Source organism: Nicotiana tomentosiformis, chromosome 1, assembly GCF_000390325.3.
Source record: "Nicotiana tomentosiformis chromosome 1, ASM39032v3, whole genome shotgun sequence".
Classification (NCBI taxonomy): domain Eukaryota; kingdom Viridiplantae; phylum Streptophyta; class Magnoliopsida; order Solanales; family Solanaceae; genus Nicotiana; species Nicotiana tomentosiformis.
In genome coordinates, this window is record NC_090812.1 from 155,057,357 (window position 1) to 155,082,842 (window position 25,486).

At 38.0% G+C, this 25,486-nt stretch overlaps 1 protein-coding gene across 29 annotated transcripts in view; it reads right to left on the bottom strand.

The window, feature by feature from the left end:
* LOC104116002 (putative pentatricopeptide repeat-containing protein At1g12700, mitochondrial) overlaps positions 1 to 25,486 on the bottom strand; it is a 161,600-nt gene that overhangs the window by 114,891 nt on the left and 21,223 nt on the right. For 4 of the 29 annotated variants that reach the window (XM_070192610.1, XM_070192609.1, XM_070192608.1 and 1 more), the window contains exon 1: positions 23,443 to 25,464. In XM_070192610.1, the coding sequence (XP_070048711.1) occupies positions 23,597 to 25,369 (1,773 nt within the window). In that variant the 5' untranslated portion in view covers positions 25,370 to 25,464 and the 3' untranslated portion in view covers positions 23,443 to 23,596. Of the gene's footprint in view, positions 1 to 17,127; positions 18,072 to 18,389; positions 18,905 to 19,138; positions 19,449 to 19,921; positions 20,802 to 21,577; positions 25,465 to 25,486 lie in introns of those variants that run through there. The other 25 variants (XM_018777619.3, XM_018777618.3, XM_009626771.4 and 22 more) reach the window with 25 other exon arrangements.

Here is a 25,486-nt window from a genome sequence, read left to right on the forward strand (position 1 = left end):
GGTCTATTTTGGTCCCTCAAGTATATACTTGAGCATATTTAGTCCCTTATATTTGCTAAAGTGGAGCACATTTAGTCTCACTGACACAATGTGTTCAAAAACTAACTCTTATTCATGGAGCAAATCTTCTGCTCTGAAGCAAAATATTTCCTCTCATTTTATTGGATAACGCAAATTATCACTTTAATTACTCATTTTTAGATAATATCTTCTAAAATTTTGACCTTAAAAATATCCCATTATGTGTAAGTTTTCAATGAGAAAATGACATTGTATAGTCGTTGTAAAAATAAATATATAAAATTTATATTTTTTTTTTGTATATATATATATATATATACAAAAATTATACAAATTTTATATATTTTTTCCGCTACTAGATGTAAATAGTTTCTAGCACGGACTAAAAGTGATAATACAACCTGGTTATTCGTTTGCTTCAATAATATGCTTAGAGCATCTCCAACCCTCCCTCATTTCTCCATAACGGAGGCAATTTTTGCCATAATGGAGCTCCAATGCTCCCTCATTTTTGCCTCCAAAATGGGGGATGAATAGTGTTACTCCAAATATGGGGTGACATTATTCATCTCCTCCATTACTATTCATGATTATTTTTATTATTTAACTCTTTTAATTTATCTCTTTATATATACCTAATAATGTTTATGTAATATCTTTATAATATTAATTTTTCATCTTAACTTTGGCGTATAATTTTGATAAATTAATTTTCGTGCATTTATTATTTTTATGTAAAATTGTAAGCTAATTTTATTATAAGTTATAATTGTACAAAAAATGTATAATCATCTCAAAAAATGAATGGTGCAAATATAAAATATTAGATGTTGCTAAAATTGAAATGTGTGAATATAAAATATTAGATACTGCTAAAATTGAAAAGTGAAAATATATTAAATAAAAATACATTAAAATTGGAAATACATGAAAATTGAAAATACACTAAATTAAAATATATAAAAATTGAAACTACGGTAAATAACACAATAACTTAGTAGGGAGGTATGTCGGTTTCAGATACACTAACATGATAATAGAGGATGAACGTGATCTTAATGCACCAATTCAAGATGATTAGGAATGTCCACCTCCAACGGTAAAAATGGTAGTAGATGAAAATCATCGATTTGAGCAATTTTTAGCTCGACACAAAAAAATTAAGGACAAAGATGCTCAATTTGCACTTCGTAATGCATTAATAGATCATTAATGGGAGCATACTAGAGGTGGAAGTTGAATATTTATGTAATATTTAATATGAATTTTACCATAATATAATATGTATTGAATTATCTCGTATCTCAATGATTTCACTTTTATTTGAATTATCCTTTAATATATATAATCTATAATATTTGCTTATAAATTATATTATTTAAAAAATTATGGTATAAAATAATTTTATATTAAATTATATGTGATGAATATGTAAAAAAGAAAAAAAAAGATAGATTTTCTTTAATAGAAATAAGAAAATAAAATTTAAATAAAGATAATAATATAATATTGAAGAGAGAAAAATATAAAATGGAATATTCTTTTTTGGAGTAAAAACGGAGTAATGTTTGGAGTAACTTTACTCTATTTTGGAGTTTACTGCATTTTGGAGGAGAAAATGGAGGTAAGGGTTGGAGATGGCCTTAGAAGTGATCCTCGCAACTCTATTTTTTACAAATTTTAACTTTTCTTTTTGGAAAAATCAACCAAATTTTTTAAATGTATATATATACAAATTTTATATATTTTTCGGTTATTATTTTTGCAGCGGTTATACAGTGTCATTTTCTCATTGAAAACTGGCACATAAGGGGATATTTTCAAGGTCAAAATTTTAGAAGACATTATTTAAAAATGAGGAATTAAAGTGATAATTTGTGTTATCCAATAAAAGTAGAGAAATATTTTGATTCAGAGAAGAAGATTTGCTTCATGAATCAGAGTTGGGTAACACCATTAATTTTTGAACATATTGTGTCAGTGAGACTAAAGGTGCTCCACTTTAGCATACTTAAGGGACTAAATATGCTCAAAATTATATTTGAGGGACCAAAATAGACATATCATCAAAGATAAGGGATAATATTGGTCAAAAACTCCCCTAATTTGTTTGTGCTACGGATGAAATACATTTTTGTTCACGTGACATGTTCTTAAAATAAACCTTTATTTCATTAATTTTTAAATTTAATACTATTTGTATGTAATCAATTTTTTTTCAGGCTGAATTTGTGAAAATACTTGGCCATTATTTAAGTTGAATTTCTTTTTATTTAGCTAAAAGTAATAGAGCTTCAGCCAATTCTTTTTATAGATTTGGCACAAAAACAATATGTGGTTTTAAAACAAATTATGATTGCATCCGAAGAAGAAATACAAAAATATAAAGTCGAAACTCCATTATTTGGATAAAAAGATAATTGGCTAGAATAACATTGTATACGGTTATTTTATTATTTTTACCGAAATCGGGAGATTGCATCGAAGGACGACCTCGTAACAGAACAGACTAAATCACGAGGACAAGGTACCAAGTTCAAAATCGAGCTACCTGTCGAGATCGAGGCTAGTAGCGATCGAAGCCAAATAAAACAGACATTGAGCAAGATCGAAGATAACATAGTAACAGAAAGGCGAGATATCTGTGACTGGTCGAGGATCACGGCGTAAATCTCGGTAATTGATCGAGGATCATGGCGTAAATCTCGGAACGGATTAAATCAAAAATGGTTAATTAGTTAATCATGAAATTTCCTTCTATAATTAGAATTATTCCATAAGTAGAATTCATCTACTATATAAAGGAGAATTCTAATCATTTTGTAGGATATGGTTGACAGATATAAAAAGCAATATAATTATCTTTCTCGTTTATACTATTGTTCATCAGCTTGCTATACTTTAATTGTTCTGGCATCAACCAGTTTGAAAGTATCCAAACTCGAGGGCTGAGTTCCATTCTAACATCGGTTTGCTTTACTTTATTGTTAATTTTCATTACACATCCTCACATTTATCAATTGGTATTAGGTGAAATCACGTGTCCTTAGAACCATATTATAAGTTTAATTGTTATCCAATTTTAAAAGGTAAACAATTTGACGCCCACCGTGGGGCTAAGGATAATAGTAATTACTTAATACTGATTCTGATAACACACACTGCTTTACACTTGTTCTCGTAAGAATTTTTGTTTTCGGGATAAACACGCAAACTCACAAGCAGCGCCTACACATGGTGACAACGGCCTCAGATTTCACGGGAAAAATGACAATATAGCCACTCTTAGGATCGAGGCGCCTCATGCTGACCTCGAGGGAGCACCAATTACAAATCTCGTCGATGTCAGTTCACATGTCGCCCTAAATGCAAATTTGGGCTTTGATCCCGAAGGTAGCATATGCAGGGAAGTTCGATCAGGTGGTCGAGATATGCAGGGCGGAGAAGATGGTGGAGTTAGCCTCCAGTTGATATTCGAAATGTTACAGGCTCAACAAGACGCTATAGTACAACTGCAAAATCAGCACCGAACACCTAGTAGGATCGAACCAGAAATCTTCCACAGGGTCGAGCCTGTGACGGAAAGGTTGAACGCCAACGAATCGGGGACTGACCCCGCCATTATGAAAATACTCGAGGATCTCACTAAACGGATTGAATCGGGAGAAAAGAAAATCGAGGCAAATGATAAAAAATTAGAGACATACAACTCCCGGGTTGACCAAATACAGGGGGCACCGCCGATTCTAAAGGATATAGATTCGTACAGAAGCCTTTCCCTCCAAGTGCGGTACCGAGACCCATTTCGAACAAATTTCGAATACCAGAAATTCCTAAGTACAATGGGACTACCGACCCGAATGAGCATGTTATTTCTTATACATGTGCAATAAAAGGGAATGACTTGGAAGACGATGAGATTAAATTTGTTCTACTGAAGAAATTTGGAGAAACCTTTTCAAAATGAGCAATGATATGGTACCATAATTTGCCGCCTAATTCCATCGACTCATTCGCCATGCTTGCAGACTCTTTTGTAAAGGCACATGTCAGGGCAATAAAGGTTGCGCCTAGGAAGTCGGACCTCTTCAAGGTGAAACAAAAAGACAACGAAATGTTGAGGGAATTCGTATCTCGATTCCAGATGGAACGCATGGAACTACCTCTGGTCACAGATGATTGGTTTGTTCAAGCCTTTACTCAAGGCTCGAACGAACGAAGTTCGGTGGCATCACGACAACTAAAGCAGAATTTAATTGAATATCCTGCGGTAACCTGGGCCGATGTACATAATTGGTACTAGTCAAAGATCAGGGGCGAGGATGATCAATTGGGGACCCCTTCCGGTTCCGCTTATCCGAACAGGCCCATCGACAGAACTCAAAGGGATATCGACAGAGAACCCCGGTCAAGTAGAGATCGGTATCAATCATACAATGAAGAACGTAGAAACAACGGCCCAGGACACAATCCTATCCGAAATGATCGAAGGAACGATCGAAGAAATAGCTCTCGAGGGCTCATGAGCAAAAGTGGCTTCGATAAACACGCCAATTCCACAGAAGCACCACGATTATCAGAATACAACTTTAGCATCGACGCATCAGGTATTGTGCCAGCCATTGGGAGGATCAAAGATACTAGATGGCCCAGACCCCTACAAACCGATCCATCCAAAAGGAACCCTAATCAAATATGCAAATACCATGGTACACATGGTCATAAAACCAAAGACTGTAGACAACTAAGGGAGGAGGTGGCTCGTCTATTCAACGAGGGTCACCTTCGAGAATTCTTGAGCGATCGAGCTAAAAACCATTTCAGAGACAGGGATGCAAATAGGAAAAACAAGCAGGAAGAACCACAACACGTGATTCACATAATCATTGGCGGGGTCGATATTCCACAAAGGAACGTGTTCAAACACACTAAAGTATCAATTACCAGGGAAAACCGAACTCGAGACTATGTGCCAAAAGGCACTTTATCATTCAATGTTGAGGAAGCATAAGGGATCTCACAACCCCACAATGATGCTTTGGTAATCTCTATCCTTATGAATAAAATCCAGGTTAAACGTGTTTTATTGATCCAGGAAGTTCGGCCAATATTATTCGATCGAGGGTCATGGAGCAGCTCAGCCTACAAGATCAGATCGTACCCGCATCTCGGGTTCTCAATGGCTTCAACATGGCGAGTGAAATAACTAAAGGTGAAATCATCCTACTAGTAAATGTAGTCGTAAATATTCAAGAAACAAAGTTCCATGTGATCGAGGGGTGATATGAGATACAACGCACTGCTCAGAAGACCCTGGATTCACAACATGAGGGTGGTCCCATCAACCCTTCACCAAATGCTGAATTTTTCCCAACATCGGATGGAGTAAAAACGGTATATGGGGAACAGTATGCTGCCAAAGAAATATTTGCGGTCGACGAAGTAACACCGGTATCGGCGCTTTCGTCGACAAAGGGATCGGAGTCCAAAGGAAAATAGGAGGCTAAATAGCAACCACATCCACCAGCCTCGACTCGGTTGGAGAAGCAGGGAACAGATGAGGACGATGACTACTGGATCCCTTGATCCTTCATAATTCCAGAGGATTCCGACGCCACCAAATCGATAGTCGAAGAGCTGGAGCAAGTCATATTTATCGAGCATCCACCCGATCGAAAGGTATACCTGGGTACGGGATTAACCCCCGAGCTCAGGGAAAAACTCATTAAATTTATTATCAATAACATGGATTGTTTTGCTTGGTGCCACCTAGATATGACAGGGATTCTGCCGGAGGTCACTACACATCGACTGAGCTTGGACCCGAAGTTCCGCCGAGTAAAACAAAAGAGAAGGCCCCAGTCCGAGGTAAAACATGCATTCATCAAGGACGAGGTAACCAAACTTCTCAAAATAAGATCCATTCGGGAAGTAAAATATCCCGAATGGTTAGCAAACGTAGTCGTAGTCCCTAAAAAGGGAAATAAACTTAGAATGTGTGTAGACTATAAAGATTTAAACAAAGCATGTCCTAAAGACTCTTTTCCTCTGCCGAATATCGACCGCATGATCGATGCCACGGCCGGCCATGAGATTCTTAGTTTTCTCGATGCCTATTCCGAGTACAATCAAATATAAATGAACCCGGAGGATCAGGAAAAGACTTTGTTCAGCACTAAGTATGGTACCTATTGTTATAATGTAATGTCGTTTAGACTAAAAAATACTGGTGCCACTTATCAACGCTTAGTAAATCGAATGTTCGAAGAACAAATAGGTAAATCAATGGAGGTTTATATTGACGATATGCTAGTTAAGTCCCTGCAAGCAGAGGACCATTTGACACATTTGTAGGAGACCTTCGCTATACTAAGAAAATACAACATGAAGCTCAACCCGGAGAAATGTGCATTCGGGGTCGGCTCGGATAAGTTTCTCGGCTTTATGGTATCGAATCAGGGGATATAAATCAACCCCAATAAGATCAAGGTAATTGAAGATATCATAGTCGTGGACAATGTTAAGGCCGTACAAAGATTAACAGGGCGCATAGCCGCCCTAAGCCGATTCATCTCGAGGTCCTCACATAGAAGTCACAGGTTCTTCCCACTGCTCAGAAAGAAGAACAATTTTGCATGGACCCCGGAATGCCAACGAGCATTATAAGAATTAAAGTGGTACCTATCGAATCCACCACTTCTTCATACTCTGAAAGCGGACGAACGACTCTACTTGTACTTAGCAGTCTCAGAAATCGCGGTAAGTGGGGTCCTAGTTCGACAAGAACAAAGTACGCAAGTTCCTGCTTACTATGTTAGTCGAACTTTAGGTGAGGTCGAAACCCGGTATCCACACTTAGAAAAATTAGTGTTTGCCCTAATAAGTGCCTCTAAGAAATTAAAACCATATTTTCAGTGTCACCCGATATGTGTGGTGACTACTTATCCCCTTCGCAATATTTTGCGTAAGCCCGAACTTTCGGGCCGATTGGCCAAATGGGCCATCGAGATCAGTGGATACGATATTGAGTATCGACCCCGAACGACCATCAAGTCTCAAATCTTAGCTGATTTCTTGGACGACTTTACGCCAGCCCTCGTACTGAGGTCGAAAAGGAACTATTATTAAAGTCGGGTACATCATCGGGGGTGTGGACCCTCTTCACAGACGGCGCTTTGAATGTGAAGGGGTCCGGGCTAGGCATGCTAGGCATCGTTTTGAAGCCACCCACGGGTAATACAATTAGATAAGATATCAAAAATTCCAAGTTAACTAACAATGAGGCCGAGTATGAGGCCATATTATAGGTCTCGATCTAGCTAAAGGTTTGGGAGCAGAAGTCATCGAGGCCAAATGTGACTCCCTACTTGTGGTAACCAAGTCAACAGAACTTTCGAGGTTCGAGAAGATCAAATACAAAGGTACTTGGACAAATTACAGGCGACTCTACATCGGTTTAAAGAATGGACCTTACAGCATATGCCTCGAGAACAAAACAGCGAGGCTGATGCCCTTGCAAATTTGGGATCATCAGTCGAAGACGACGAGATTAGCTCGGGGACTATCCTACAACTTTCAAGGTCAGTAATAGAAGAAGGCCACGCCGAAATCAACTCCACAAGTCTGACCTGGGATTAGAGGAACAAATATATCGAGTACCTAAAGAACGAGAATCTTCCATCGGATCCTAAAGAATCGAGGACTCTACGTACGAAGGCCGCACGATTCACACTGGCCGAAGATGAAACACTATATAGAAGGATGTTCGATGGACCATTGACAATATGTTTGGGACTAGGAGATACCAACTACGTCCTACGAGAAATCCACTAGGGCACCTGCAGAAATCATTCTGGTGCCGAATCATTGATTCACAAAGTCATCAGAGTAGGATACTATTGGGCCGATATGGAAAAGGATACAAAAGAGTTTTTTCAAAAGTGCGACAAATGTCAAAGGTATGCGTCGATGATTCACCAGCCCAGAGAGCAACTCTACTCGGTCTTATCCCCATGTCCATTCATTAAATGGGGAATGGATATCGTCGGTCCTCTACCATCGGCCCCAGGTAAAGCTAAATTTATTTTGTTTATGACTGACTAGTTATATAAGTGGGTTGAAGCGCAGGCTTTCGAAAAAATTAGAGAGAAAGAAGTCATAGACTTCATATGTGACCACATTATATGTCGATTCGGGATGCCTGCTGAGATCGTATGTGACAATGAAAAGCAGTTCGTCGGCAGCAAAGTGACAAAATTTCTCAAAGATCACAAAATAAAGATGATCTTGTCGATGCCATATCATCCTAGTGGGAAAGGACAGGTCAAATCGATAAACAAGACCATCATTCAAAATCTGAAGAAAAGATTGAACGGCGCTAAGGGAAAATGGAGAGAAATATTACCTAAAGTCCTTTGGGTGTATCGAACAATGTCAAAATCCAGTACGGGGGTAACACCATTCTCTTTAGTATATGGCGTTGAAGCTCTTATCCCGGTTGAAGTCGGGGAACCAAGCGTCAGGTTTCAATATGCAATGAAATAGTCAAATCTCGAGGCTATGAATACAAACCTCGAATTGCTAGATGAAAAATGGGAAGCCGCCCTCGTTCGAATGGCCGCACAGAAATAGTGGATCGAAAGGTACTATAATCTAAGAGCCAATCTTCGACACTTCAAAATCGGGGACTTGGTTCTGAGGAAGGTCACCCTCAATACTCGAGACCCAAATGAAGGAAAACTTGGCCCGAACTGGGAAGGATCGTAACATGTCCTCGATATTGTCGGAAAAGGATCCTACAAACTTGGCACGATGAATGGCGGACAATTACCAAACAATTGGAACATATCACTCCTCAAACGATATTACTGCTAAGGTACGACCTCCACCATTTTCGTTTATATTTTATACTAACCATTTATAGATGTTTGATCAAAGACATCAAAGGATTCTTCAAACACAAAGTCCTTAGGTCTGAAAGCACGCGTTGCACTCTTTTTCTCTTAGATAGATTTTTGTCCCAAATGGGTTTTTCCGACGAGGTTTTTAACGAGATTGTTCATGCTAACTTAGAGTAATTCAACAGCATCCGAGGCTCCTTTACAATTAACCTCGAATACTGGGGGGCATCACCCTCGTATAGTTACAAGGAAAATACTTCGTGCTGATAAGGTCTCGATAGGTAAATTTTGTAAGGGTCAAACGGTCGAACAAACCATGCACATGTAGATTACTCGAGCCCTAATGGAAAACATGTAATCATGTTAATCTATTGAAAAAAGTATTTTTCCTTGCTAGATATTTCATGCCTTAGAGAAATTTTTACTTTATAATGTCGTGTTTGTCATCTATTGTGGAAACTGGCTTAAGGGCCGGTCACAACTAAAGTTCGAACAATTGACCCCGCACTCGGGGAGTGCCATCCAAAAAATTGACATGATCGAATTATTAAAACCTCGAGATTGTAAGACCTTAAAAAGGAAACCCTCGATTTTATAAGCCACGGCCACCCCACTCGGGGACTGATACTTCGAACAAGTTTGAAGTATAACAGGGGAACAAGCCCAAAAGGCGAATCCTAATTTAAAGGCTTTGGTCAAATTAACACGGTTCGAAGACGTTTGATTTCCATTATAAAACAGGCCTTCGAATATTTTCATAAACCGGTTAAAAAGGCTACCCTCAGCTGAATTACTAAGGGTCTCGATAATATCGACCCTCGAAAACCCTAATGGGTACAAAGTCGTACGAACTCTCGAACAAATTCTTTATTTTATGCTACGGCATTACGAAACAAAAGGTCTCGATAGTATCGACCCTTGAAAACCTTAATGGGTACGGAACCGTTCGAACTCTCAAGAAAATCCCTTATTTTATTCTAAATCACAACAAACTTTATATGATTAAACAATAAAATTTTCAAGCCGAAAAGGGGGAGAAAGCCATTCTTTTTACTATGGCCGTATCGGCCTAATTCAAGAGCCTAAAGGGTTATTTTATTTTTGAGTTCGAGAAATCATCCTCACTCAATTAAAACCTAAGGGTCACCCTACTCCGAGTTCGAGCAAGTACTCACTTGATTATAAAAACTACACTAGGCCGGCCTCAATCAAATTGCCTAAGCCTCGCGCTTATGAACAAAATTTTCATAAGGCATGAATGAAACAAAATTTTCATAAGGCAGAAAATGAAATAAAGACAAGTTGGAAAGGAAAGAGATCTTTATATATATATGAGAATATTTACAAGGTCCGATCAGGATCCTACACAAAAGATCAAAAGTGAAAAATCCTAAGGTTCCTCATTTTCTCCATCGAGTCCCCCCTCCCCCGCTCTCGGACCCGCTCTTGCTCTCGGCATCATTATTATCATCGAAGGAGGCCAGTGCTCCAGCATCACCTTCACGCTCTCTAGCCTTTATTATCTCGTCGGTAAGATCGAAACCTCGAGCGTAGATCTCCTAGAGGGTTTCCCTCCGATATTGGCATTTGGCGAGTTCAGCAATCCAATGTGCTCGAGTTTGAGCGGTCTCGACTGCCTCTCTCACTTGGACTTGAGCGGCTTCAGCATCGGCCTAGTAGACGGCCACGATTGCATCTGCTTCAGATTTTGCATTTTCGGCTTCAGATTTGGCCTTTGCAAGTTCGGAAGCCAACCGAGCCTCAAGCTCCTCTATTTTCTTTGCCTGGGACGAGCTCTTCTCCTTCATTCCTTGAAGCTGACTTTCGACCGATGAAAATTGGGCTCGAGTAGTCTCTTTTTCTGCAGCAAAGCGGTCCATACCTTCTTTCCACCCCAAGGACTCCGCCTTTATCATGTTGACCTCCTCGCGGAATTGCTCAATCTTCTCGACCTTCTGCTGCAGTTGTGAGATTGAAATGTTATCTACCGTTCCCGAATTAAGCCCATGAGGTTTTAATATTTTCATTACCTGCTCGATCAGTTCGGTCTGATCTTGGTAAGCCTTGGCCAACTCGGCTCGGAGGTCCTTGGTCTCCTCTTCTTTTTGCCCACGGAGAAGTCTAAGGGCATTTCTCTCCTCTGTGAGCCCTCGGAGGTCGGCCTCATATCGATTCAACTCAGCTTGAGACCGAGAAAATGCTTCCCGATGAAGCGCTGAGGCCTATGAAGAAAGAAGAAAAAAGGTTAGACATGAAGAGAAAAATGAACACAAGGGTAATACCAACAAGGGGAGTTAAGGCTTACCCGGTTTAGAGCTTGTTGTGCTTTGTTGAAAAGGCTCGATGCCCTGCTCGAGTCCTTCCTCGAGACCTCCATTTGCTTAGGCCAGTAGTATCTTCGACCCCAGTAAAATAATCATGGAAGGGGTCCTCCCTTCAGTGGGTTCCTTTGATGGAGAGGGTCTTCAAGGCCCGAGCCTCTTGAATAATCTCCTCGGAAAACGAGGGGAGCAGCGGGGAGCCTCCAATTTCTATTGCCCCAAATGGATCACTTGGGCTGGTCTTTCCATCTCGGGGGGTCTCGAGATCAGCCCATACAACCGTACCCACCGTTGGCTTATTATGGTAGGAGGCATCTTCAATCCTCGATAACTCGGGGACTTCGCCCAAGACTCTTCCCGAGACACCCTCATCTCAAGATGGGGTCTCTGCAGCCTTCACCGATTCAGTGGCCTTTGGGTCCTCGGTGCTCATTTTCACTTGGGCCACCAGTCCGAAGTCGTCTTCTTCCTCTTCTTCGTCTTCCTCCTTTAGACGCAGAACATAGTCTTCGGTGTGAAGGATGATGTTCTTCTCCGACTTACGAGCCTTCATCTTCTTAGGTTCAGAATCCTCGGAGGTTGAGGTATTTTTCCTCTTTTTGTCTTTCCGCGATTTCAGTGTCGTGATCGATGTCTCCTCCTCACCAAATAAGGGCCTCATGACAACATCTTTGCCAAGGCCTGTATGAAAGGAAATTAAGTAAGAAATGCTTTAACAAAATCATCAAAGACGTGGAAAAAAGGCTTACCATGAGTTTTGTCCTCCCATCGATCCTTTGATAAATCGCACCATGAGTGCTCAGCATACGAAGAAGTCGAGGCCAGGTCCCAAACCCAGCTCTTGAGGTTAGGAATTGCCCCGGGCATCCAAGAGATCGCTACATCACGGAAAATGATGTCGATGAGAAAAATCAAAGGAGCAAAACAATAAATAGGAGCTAACAATGGGATTGTACTTACGCTTCATATTCCATTTCTCGGAAAATGGAATCTTCTCGACCGGGATTAGGTCGGAAGTCCTTACTCGAACAAACCTTCCCATCCAGCCTCGGTCCTTGTCCTCGTCTATACTCGAGAACATCACATTGGTAGCCCGGCATTGGAGTTTTATTAAACCGTCTCGATAGAGACGGGGGAAATACAACCTGATGAGGTGGTCGAGGGTGAAAGGCATCCCCTCGACTTTGCTCACAAAGAACCGAAGCAAAATAACAATTCGCCAAAAGGAAGAATCAATTTGGCCTAAGGTTATTTGATATTGATGGCAAAAATCAACGACGACGGGGTCGAGGGCCCATCGTGAAAGGGTAAGTGTAAACACTTAGAAACCCTTCCACATGGGTGGTGATGTCCTCTTCGGGGGTCGGGATCACCACCTCTTTGCCCTCCCAGTTGCAGTCTTTATTTACCTGCTTAAAGTATCTCTCAATTATCGAGCATATATACCTCAACATTGGCTCGTATCGACCGGGAATCGACGAGGCTATATCGGTCTTAAAGTCTAAAGTGAGGATATACCCCCCGGGAACACACTCCTCAGGGAGCGGCTCCACCAGTGTTTTGTCACCGGCCGTCCGCGATGAAGAAGCGTTTTCCTTCTGAGGAATAGTTTTTGACGTTTTCGCCATTTGGATTTGAAGTTAAAAATTGATGGAGATGAAAAGATTTGGTGTTCTAAGAAGAGGTTAGCAGTGAAAATCGTAGATTTGCAGATGAAGAACTTAAAAGATGTAAAAAGCTTTGGTGATTAGAAATTTGAAAGTAAAAGTTCGAAATGATGAAGAGAGGAGCTATTTATAGATTTCACAACGACGATTCAAAATTGGCGGTGGCCGACCATCGACTGACGCACATTTAATGCCTTGGTAACTGTACAAACGGGATATTTCGGTCACTTCCGTCGCTTACGTCATGAGGATGGCGTCATGACAGGCCGAGGTAGAAAAATCGAAGGCTTAATTCGTTTCTTGTCATTACACTCCAAAAAACGAGGGGACTATCTATATACGGTTAAAATCAGGACCACCTGATTTACTATTTGATCGAGACCAGGAGATTACATAGAAGGACGACCTCGTAACTAAACATACTAAATCACGAGGATAAGGTACCGAGTTCAGAACCGAGGTACATGTCGAGATCGAGGTTAGTAGCGATCGAAGACAAATAAAACAGACATCGAGCAAGATCGAAGATAGCATAGTAACAGAAAGGCGAGATATCCGTGATTGGTCAAGGATCACGACATAAATCTCGATAACTGGTCTAGGATCATGGCATAAATCTCGGAACAGATTAAATCAAAAACGGTTAATTAGCTAATCATGGAATTTTCGTTTGTAATTAGAATTATACCATAAGTAGAATTCTTCTACTATATAAAGGGGGTTCTATTCATTTTGTACGACATGATTGACAAATATAAAAAGCAATATGATTCTCTTTCTCGTTTATACTATTGTTCATCAACTTGTTATACTTTAATTGTTCTAGCATTAACCAGTTCGAGGGTATCCAAACTCGAGGGCTGAATTCCATTCTAACACCGATTTGCTTTACTTTATTGTTAATTTTCATTACCCATCCTCACATTTATCAATTGGTATTAGGTGAAATCACGTGTCCTTAGAACCATATTATAAGTTCAATTGTTATCCAATTTTAAAGGGTAAACAAACATAACTCTAGCAAAAAACAATTCTTCAGATTTGACCCCATAAAAAGAAAAATATTACATCTAAATAGCAAGAAATACACAATTGAAACTCCATAATTCTGGCTAAGAAAAGTTTGATTCGGCTAAAAATAATAAATTCTAACTTAATTTTTATAGATTTGGCACGATAAATAAGAAATATACAATGGAAAAAAGTAGCCATAGCATCTAAAGATGAATAAAGGTAAATGCACAGTTGGCATTGCATTATTTTGGTTAAAACTTCTTTTTTATTTGGCTAAAAATAATGGAGTTAAGCTTTTCTAAGAACCATTAACACAATATACTTCACTTATGAAATTATATATAGCACACAACAATTAATTACCCACACATCTATTTAGTCAAAGAATAATAACTACTATATAAACTTGCCCCATATTTAAAGGAAATTATATAAAATTCCTTGATATGTGGGTACACTAGAATTGATAAGATTAGGAATGAAGTTATTCGGCAGAAGGTGGGCGTTGCCCCTGTGGATGGCAAGATGTGGGAAGCGAGGTTCAGATGGTTCGGGCACATGCAGAGGAGAAGCTTTGATTCTACGGTGAGTAGGTGTGAGTGGTTGGCTGTGGTGGGTACGAGAAGAGGTAGATGGCGGCCTAAGAAGTATTTGGGAGAGGTGATCAGGCAGGACAAGGCACAACTGCGGATTTTCGAGGACATGGCCCTTGATATGAAGGTCTGGAGGTCAAACATTAGGGTTGTAGGCTAGGGGGTAGTCGAGCTTTTCCTACTTCATACCGGGGGTGAGGCGGGCTTGGATATGGTTGATCTTAGACGACTTGTAGTTAATATTGAGTCCACACTATCCTTTCTATTTTTCTTATCCATGGGCCTTAATTACCGGTTACTGTTATTGCATGTCATCTATTTTTGATTTTTATGCTTCTGTTACTATTTCTACGGTTTATGCTGGCGTTACTGATGAATTGTCTCTTCTTGTTTTATTCCCATCTTCCTGAGCCGAAGGTTTATCGAAAACACCTTTTCTGCTCCATCGGGGTAGGAGTAAGGTATGCCTACACACTACCCTCCCCATACCCTACTTTGTAGGATTTTACTGGGCCATCGCCTTCGTTGTTGTTGTATATATGTGAAGCAAATTCACTCCATCCGTTTTAAACTTTGGACAAAATTAAAGAATAAAAAGATTTTTCATTAAACAAAGCCTTTTATTATGGGAACCTTTATCCTTATTTTCTTCTATACAATAAACAATTATTCAGTAAACTATTCATTATATACTATTATATATAGCATGTTAATATTACTAGTAAAATAAAATATACACAACAAATAAAAATAAAGATATATTTTGGTTTGAATATTATATTCCAAATTAGAATATTATGGTATATTTGATTTGAATATGTAATGTTTGGTTTGAATATGTATTTTGGCGTGTTTGGTTTAAATATTGTATTTTTTGTTAGAATATTTTGTTATGTTGGTTTGATTTATATATTCTTCATTAAACTGTTGTGATTTGGTGTATTTGGTTTGAATACTGTATTCCAAAATAGAATATTACGGTATGTTTGATTTGGATATTATTTCAAATTAGAATATTATGGTATGTTCGATTTGAATATTGTATTTCAAATTAGAATATTATAGTTTGTTTGATTTGAATATTGTATTTTTCATTAGGTTATTGTGGTGTATTGGTTTGAATAGTAGTATATTTTAATATTTTATATTAATTTAGATATTGTATCCCATATTAGAATATTTTTACCTTATTTTAGTATTTCTTTTGATTACATAGACGAAAGAGAAATTATTGGGTTTTGGACTTTTTGGTGATAAGGTATAGTCCCATTCCTTAAAACGTGGGATGATGAAGTATTTTAAGAGAATTCTTAAGTTGGACTGAGAGATAATTTAATTCCTAAAAGGTGAAATTTGTTTAAGAGGCATATAATGATATTAAAAATTTAAAAAGTAAATAAAGTTTTATAAAGTGTGTATAAAAAGTAAAATAAATATTTCAAATATATATGGAATTAACTGGTGTTTCCAATTTGCATACCGCGTAGATTTCGATTCAAAGAGAGTTGGTTCAACAAGAACACTTTGACACTCTTCTTCTTAATCTTCCAGGTGCTCTTCTTTTAGTTATTCATGCCATTAATAAGATTTTATTATTGTATATAATTATGAAAGCGACATATAGCGAGGACTCATAAAATCGACTTTAATTTGCTTGAAATACGGTATAATAATTATAGTCATTGTTGATTAATCGATTCCTTCCTCCTCTTGCCAACACGATGGATGCAATATATTTGTTTTTTTTTTTAAGATGGAAAGTAATTTATAAATAATTCACCTATGAGCTAAAACTTGATGCTTAGATAGAAGAGGAAGTAAAAAGAAATCTTTATATGCTACTATCATCCAATGAGTCTGCCCGTGCAACTAAATTACAACATAACGAGAAATTATAGGAACTCTTTAAAATAAAAATTTTGTTGAACTGCTAGACGAGAGTGTTCCTTAAATCTGTTAAGTTGATTAGTACAAAAATTTTAATTCTTAATTGATTCAAAGACAAAATAATTTGTATTTTAATTCACTTTCAATTTAATCTGACTACCTAAGATAATTTTTATAATTTAATCTATAACTGCAATATTATTACTTTACTCAAAAAGACAATCTACGCCAAATTGAATTTGTGCATAGTGACATCGATTTTTTTAGTTTTACTTTTAACAATTCACTCGTCATACTGCCATAGAAAATATGAATTGCAAAAAATAGCCAAAATAACGATTTATAGAAAAGGAAGAAGAAAACTCCGACTATCAACAACATCAGCATGCAATTTCAGCAAATCAAAAAATTTTCTTCTATCGGAATTTTGTTCTCACATCTTTCAACATGTACGAGGGAACTTTCTTTGGCAAATACCTAGATTTTCCCATTTTCACATACAGACCTTCCAAACACAATTTTCAATTCATTCTTGATAATTTTAAAACTAAACTTGCCTGTTGGTAAACTAATTTCCTCAGTATGGCATGTCGCATAAGTCTAATTAACTCCACTCTCAATAGCTTGCCTAACAACGTAATGCAATACATTCAATTTCCTCACTCAATCATCACTCAATTAGAATGCTTCCAATGAAACTTTTTTTGGGGTACAACTCCCAACAAGAAAAAAATGCACCTCCTCAAATAGAGTGAAGTAACCATGCCAAAACAACAATTGCTATTGCTACCAAATACAATGTAGCAGTAGCATAATGATAAATGAAAAATACTAAGCTACTAATTTGAACCATCTAATTGTTGCCGACGCCAATGAATTCACACACCAGTTCTAAATTTAAACAAGCATGTTGAAATGATGGCTTTTGGCTTCTTAGGAATCTGGTGTAGTGTCTTGTTTTTTGCTGCTGGGAACTTGAGTTTTCCGCCTATGGCATATTTGGTTAGCTAGAAATGCTATAGTTTTTCGTTCCCATGCTACGCCTCTTTCAAAATCTCAAGTCCTAAACAAGGCGGCGGAATTTTACTAAGTCGCCATTTTACAGCTTTCCGCACATAATCGAATTCCAATGCAAATAAAATGGCACCCTCCTAGCTTTAACACATTTAAGCTATATACACACGGTTCAGCTAGGTTAAATACAAGTCAGGGAGGGATTGGTGGTGTCATAAGCGACTCATCCGACAGTTGGCTCAAAGGTTTTACTGGCCACCTTATCACTAATGGGAGTATTGAAAATGTGCTGCTTGCACTCTATCATGGATTGCAATTGGCTTTTACTCATGGCTACAAGCCACTCGAAGTGAATATAGATGCTCAGACAGTTATCACTATCTTACAGAGCTCACACCCCTTATTTAATAATATTCTTCACGACTGCAGGTTCCTAATCCGGCAGTTGGATGATCCCGTCATACTCCATACGTAAGGGAGCAAATAAAGGCTGGAGATCTACTAGCAAAACTTGGTTGCAACATGGATAGCTCTGAAGGCATCACTTTTTTTGCACAACCTCCATCTTTTGTTCAGACGGCTTTGGAGGATGACCGGTTAGTAACACTTTTTGGCCGGCTGCACAGAACAAATGGCAAAGGTTTCAGGACTTTCCTGTTGCAGAAAATTGTGACAAAAGCAAAATCAGTGGAAATTTTGAAAATGGCACTCTTCATGTCAAACAGCAAAAACTGATTACTTCAACAGTGAAAAGAAGGCCACAGAAGCTGAAATACCCCTGCTAAAAGACAGAAGACCTCTTTAAGAGAAGAATTTACCCAGCAGGATAATGCTGATAATACCCTTGATAAAGAGCTAGCCAAAAAAAAAAAAGAACAAATGCACACTAGTCCTAAAGCCAGTGAGCAAACATAAGCTAAAAATCTTGCAGAAATATCGCCAGCAGATAAAAATAGTTCAAGTAGTTCTTACCGTGAATCTGAATATGAATCAACAGATGATTCGACCGATGATGAAACGACCGGAGATGCTAGCTGTTTGGCTGCAAAACTTACGAAGCCAAGGAAAGTGGTGAAAATGATTCTTGTTGCTCTGTTGGTTCTTGGTACTGGGCTTTACATCGCCAACATCATGAAATCACCATTTCATAGCTAGTTGAACTGAAATGCCACAGGATTTCAATGGATTCACATTCGTCCTGATTACAACAAGTACATTTTGAAGTGCAAAGAATACCAAACAATCATCAGTAGGTATTCTGCCCTCCAAAAGTCTTAACACAAAAAAACTGATAGACCTTTGGTCTTTCGAAGGGTTGAACATTGAACTCCTAGCCTGGGTAGAGCTCCCTTCCCTGTCCAGTAAGGACACCTCCCCTTTACGGATTTTCCAGTGAATGTTTTTCTCTATATCTTCTTTTATCTCCATGAGCCTTTTCCATGTATGCAGTCCAGATCTCCATTTATAGGAGACTGGATGGCCCCTCTCTGTAACACAAATACATATTTAATTTCTGTTAAGTTCTAGGATCAAACTGAGGGTAGATAAACAATTTTCATAGAATATACAAGAAGCACTTTGATTGAAGGAGCCAAAGTAGCAATCTCAGACAATTGCCAGAATTCAGAAATCTACATATTATTTCTTGAAGAAAAAAATTCTCTTTAACTCTTGCATATAGCAATTTCAAACAGGACTTTTCGATGCTAATTCAAGCTCACTTGGTGCTGGCCAACTGCGTGCGGAGGAGCTTAGCAGCAACTACCATGTTGCTGAGAGCAGGATTAACTTCAGAGGATGTTGGTATGAAGGACTGCAAGCATTTTTTTGATTCTGTCAGCAATTTCTTCTGTTGATGGAATCCTTGGCGAATGGATGTTGTATACTCCAGGACCAATGCCAGCACCATACTTCACTCCTGGAACACAGACAAAATTCCTCATCTGACCTGGAGTTCTCGATGGTGATCATCCATGTCGATAATTGAATGGATGATGATGTCATTTAAGTCTGAATAGTGTGGGTGTAAATCTGTCACAAACAAGGGCCAAGATGATTAGATCCTTGTAAAAGAAAAAATAATAATTTGGTTCAAAATATTTGTCACTTTAGAAAACAAGAAGGCAGTAATTATTTTTTCCATTTCCACCCTTACTACTTCAAGAAGGCAAATAGTCATTACTGACCCAATTTAAAGAAAAGATAAGGGTAATTAAATCGAAAGTCCCTTACGGTTAGTGCTACTAAATGAAAATTTTAATTAGTGTACCAAAACCTTAAACGGCAAATAAAAAACAACCAGAAAGAGTACCAAGAAAATTTCATAATAACACAAAACACATCCCTTACGAGACAAATTTACTAAACAGGATAATGCTGGTAATACCCCTGCTAAAGAGCCAGCAAAAGAAGAACAAATGAACACTAGTCCTAAAACCAGAGAGCAAACAGAAGCTAAAATCTGAAGATGAATAAACAGATGATTCGATGGATGATGAAACAACCGGATACGATAGCTGTTTGGCTGCAAACCTGAAGAAGCCAAGGAAAGTGATGAAAATGACTTTTGCTGCTCTTTCAGTTCTTAGTCTCGGGTTCTATGTTTGGCTGCTCTTTCATCGCCAACGTGATGAAGTCTGCGAACGAAGCTGAAGAATGAGACTAGTCTTTCTGTAACTCAAATTTAGTTGGGACATTTGCATTTCCTCCCAGCTATGATTGTGAATAGAATAACTAACAAAGTATCCCTTTTTTTTTTTTTGAGAATGTAACATATTTGTATATTACTATAGACTTCAGTAGAACTGTGAAGTCACCCATAATTATAAAGGGGAGTGCATAAAAACCAAACACTTCTAATCCTTGGTCTTCTCACAAGGATTCTAGAACATCACAAATGGATTCATGATCCTCCAAAAACTTTCCTTCACACCAAAAATAGAAAAGAACTAGACATTTCATCTTCATCTTCTGGATGTCACTGAACTTGTCTTCAAGTTCAAAGCATCTCTGATTCCTCTCTTCCCAAATTGTCCACTATATGCAGGCTGGGACATTTCTCCATCTCTCTTTATGTCTAGAAATATTACCTTCTTTATTCCAGCAAGCTAGAACTTCAAGTATTCTTCCTAGCATAGCCCATAAAATTCCTCTTAAGTTGATGAAAATCCTCCATAATTGTACGGTCAACTTGCAAGTCAAAAAGAGATGACTTATTGTCTCTGACTCCTCTCTACATAAGTAACATCTAGAGCATAAGTGTTCTCCTCTCTTGATTAAATTATCTTGTGTCTGAACTGCCTCTTTTGCTAATAACCATGTAAAGCAAGCAACTTTGTAGGGAACTTTGACTTTCCATTTCAGCTTCCATGACCAACATCCAACCTGATTATTATGTAATCGTTCAACTTGTTATGAATCGAAAAAACATCATTTGAATAAATCACAAGTGCTAGTGAGGTCAGTGAAAAGCTAGAGCATCATCTTGCATTTTCCAAAAGAAGGGAAGGAGGGAGAGGAGAGACAAGATGTAGATTAGTAAGAACATAAAAGCAATCTCAAGGTTGAGCAGCTACATAACAGATTATCTACTGATGATCATTGTCTATTGGATTGCTAATCCAAAGCTATATGCAAGCACAATATGAAATAATCTGTCTCCAGTACAAATGTAGCAAGAATAACCTGAAAATTGTCTTATATGGTACAGCTAATGCGTATCTCCACATGAGAGAGAGAGAGAGTATGAGTAAAATTAGACAAACAGTAGGAATAGGACGAATGTCCATTACCAAACTCATGCTTTGTTCACCTAAACCTGAAGAAGATAGCAACCGCAAATAACCAGAACAAAAGGAATAACTAGGGCCATAAACAAAGAATTAAAACCTTTAATATCATATTAATAGCCACTTAACTTCCACAACAACACTTTTATGTTTCAGAAAATATTATAGAAAGGTTCCTTAAAGAGATTGTAACTATAGCCATCCTTGTTTCAGTTTAGCCTCTATGTTCAGGAGGACGATAACGTAAGTAACAAGACTCCACTGTAATACATAATCAGGCGCTACACTTCTCATTGGGGAATTCCAAGCTCACAGTAACCCACTTATCTTCACCAATAGGAAGCACAACAGAATCCTTGGGCAAGAACTAACCTGGAATGGATTTGTACACTCTGACCCTGTTACAAACGAGGTAATTTTGATTTCTACAGTCTTCCTCGCGCTAGAATTTGCAATCTAGACAGTAGAGGAATGGATTGGTGCCATTGCAGCTGATGATAGAGTTTCTTTAGGCAACTGGAACATTGATACCACGCACACCCCGCAAAATTGAAGATGCATTAAACTTTTCAGCACCTATGGACTGGAGAGGTATGTTTAGAGTGAAGACTGAATGAGTACATGATGCAGAAAACTTTGAACACCTTTTACCTTCCCTTTCTTCATCCTCCACCTCACAACTCAGAACTGAAGCTGAATTTGGACATCCAACTATGGAGTTCCCTTGCTATTTGGTAATGAAAAGCAAGCTTTCACAAGGAGAGCTTTTCAGAGCTAGTTGAGTCACCTGGCTGACGAGTCTTTCCGTGAAATTATTAGAAGTTAGTTGTCCTAGCAGTGTAAAGTAAAAAAAGCATTAGTGGAATTTACTTTCATATAGGCACAAACCAAAAAATTACTTTTGCTTTCTTCAGGCTGGGGAACATCTTTCACAGTGAATCCATGCAAGTTTCGGCTGGGGAACATCTTCCAAATCCGAGGACACAGTATGGAAACATTTGCCTGAAATTGGGAAAGATGTCAATTTGCTCTACAAAAGTATATTTTTCAATAGTCTTCCAACTGCATTAACATGTCATCATTAAGTGAATCTCAGGGAAAACATCTATTAGCCTGAACTAAGTGTCCTTAACATCTATTTGGATCAATATGAAACCCTATTGTTCTCACTAAAGGGAGAGCTAATTACCAAATCCAAGTCCTAAGTGCTTATTCAACTTGACAGATAAAGTAGCAAAGGTTACTATAAAAGGGAAATGGGATCAGGAAGCAGAATATCTGCATCTGAGGCCTCTAACCATCAAGCAGCAATTAAGATATGAACTTATTTAAGTAGTTATCGTTCGGTAATACCATAATGAAAACGCAATTTAAAAAAGAACTCGGGCAGTCCCAGTTAATCAACTAAAATATGATAAGAACTTACCCTGTTAAGTTCATATTAATACCACTAAACTTCCAAAAAGCACTTCAATGTTTCAGAAAATAAATTTTAAAAATACTTTAAATAGATGGTAGCTATAATAGTCCTTGATTCAGTCTAGTCTCTGTGTTTCAGAGGACGATAAACGTAAGTAACATGTTTCTACTGTAATACATAATTAGCTACACTTCTCATTGGGGAATTCCAAGCTCACAGCAACCCACTTATCATCACAAATAGGAAGCACAATAGTACCAGTGGGGAAGACCTCATCTGGAATGGATTTGTACACTCTGCCCTGTCAGAAAGGAGGTAACCTTTGGTTTCTGTAGTCTTCCTCGCACTAGAATTTGCATTAGACAAAAGAAACCAAGAGATTATTTCCTGGAGAAAGTATTGTCCCTAATTCTTGCATATAAGGGTAAAGCTGCTATGGCAATTTTAAACATACCTTTTTGTTGGATCAACTATGGTAATTCAAGCTCACTTGATGCTGGCCAACTGTGCGCAGTGGTGATTAGGAGCTGGTACCATGTTATCATGTAAGCTCTGGTGTTACATTTATGGTTATGTTACCAAGACCTAAGAAACTATCAAAAATATTGTTTCTACAGCTATTACTAAGTTACAGAAAGTTGCTATTGATTATTGAAAAGATATAAAACTATTACCTGAATCACTAAATACCACGGAAAATGATTTTCCTAGACTTAACATGTGCACATAAGGAAACTTTCATTTCTCATATTAAGACTGCAATAAATTATGATTTCTAAGATAGTGTAGAATTGAAAAACAATCAAAATAGATGTACCTCCTCAATAAGCTTGCTTGGACAGCTCAAGCAATGTTCTAACTGCCATTCTTTTAGCTTCCGCAATTCCATTAGATGTGATTTCTTTCGCAGAGGTGAAAGGAAGTTGCATCACAGTAATAAGTCTAGCTGAATAAACCAAGTGAATAAAAATTCACTCCTTACTTCCCGAGTGAAACTGTGGTATCATGTTTAGCAAAGAAGGATTCTCTGCTATAAGGTGTATCAGTAACTTTGCTGTAGCTGCATCACATGAGAAGCCCCTTTCATTCATTTCCTTCAAAAAAGTTGTAATTTCACAAATTTTGCTAAACTTGAGAAATCCTCGCAGAATAACATTGTAGGTGCCATTGTTTGGCGAACAACCAGTCTCCTCCATTTTTCTTAGCATATTTTTAGCTTCATCTAACAATCCTTCTAGACAAAATCCATTTATAATTGTATTGTATGTTATCACATCGGGAAACAATCCAATTAAAGAAAGCTTCTCAAAAATAGCATGAGCTTTGTCGAGCTGACCATTTTTGCACAATCCATGAATTACAGCATTGTAAAATTCAATATCAGTATCTTCTCTCTGTATTTCCAACTTATGAAATAGTGACATAGCTTTCTCGACAAGTCCATTATGAAAATAACCACAGAGCAAAATGAGATTAGTGCATAAATTAGGTTTGAGCCCTGTAGATTGCATCTCAACAAAGAATTTTTGCGCAAAGTCAGTTCTTCCAACATCAAATAGGCCTTTCAAAATAATACTGTAGGTGAAAATGTCAGGTCTCAATCCATTTCGAGAAATTTCATGAAACAAATCCATGGCCTCATCCAATTTATTGTTCTTACAATATCCATTTATTAATGTGCTATAGCTAACAATGTCAGGCTTAATGCTCTTATCTATCATGGAATCGAAAAGTCTCCTTGCTTTATCCATTTGACCGCGCAAGCAATATCCATCAATTATCACATTGTAGGTGACCACATTAGGCTCTACACCTTTTCCAATCATGTGTCTCATTACCTCCTCAGCATCTCTAACTTTGCCTTCTTTGCATAGTCCATCGGTTACTATAGCCAAGGTGCGCACATTTGGATAAATATTAAGATTTACCATTTCAAAGAACAAAGTCCTTACCTTTTCCCACTGACCAAACTTACAGAGACCATCAATCAATGAATTATATGTGACAATGTCCGGAGGAATGCTTATTTGTTTCATCTCTTCAAAAAGGCTAAATGCAGCATCCAACATTCTATCTTTGCATAGGGCATCTATTACAATGTTATAGATGTATGCATTGGGCTTAGTGCTTCCTTGTTCCATTACTCGTAGCAAACCAAAAGCTTTTTGAGTATGGCCCCTTTTGCTAAGCCCATTCATGACAGTCGAAAACATGAATACGTTAGGCTCACAAATATTCTCTCTCACCAACTTTTTGAACAAGTTAACTGCGTCTTTGATCTTATTTTCAGCAAAGAGTCCCCTTAATAAGGTGTTAAAAGTGACAACATCAAATGGAGTGCCACTCTTCAAGTAAATGGCTAACATAGAAAATCCGCAGTCAGAACGATGCATTAGGCAATAACTGTTGATCGCTATATTCAAGATGAAATTATTAATTGGGATGTTCAATTTCAGCATTTCTCGAACAAGGGAAAGAACAGTAGAGCAATGCTTCATATTTACCATAGTCTTTAATAATTTCGCGAAGCAAGAAACAGAAGGAAGAGGCTGCGTTCTTACCATTCGATGGAAGAGAGTCAGAGCATCATCTGAACACTTGACGTTCTCAAAACTGAATGTATTGCTATGATATGAAGAATAAAATCTGATTGCAATTGCCGAAGCAGAACGTGAAATAGCAGAAAATGAGATAAAGGGATTAATACAATTGGAAGAGTAACGAAGCAGATAGATTCTCCTCATCTGATTGCAATTGCCGAAGAGAAAATTATTGTTTGATATCTCTGTATGCCCTAATTATTTTCAGAAAACTTGTTCGTGATACTAATGAGTACTATTTGGATCATCTTTTTCAGGCTA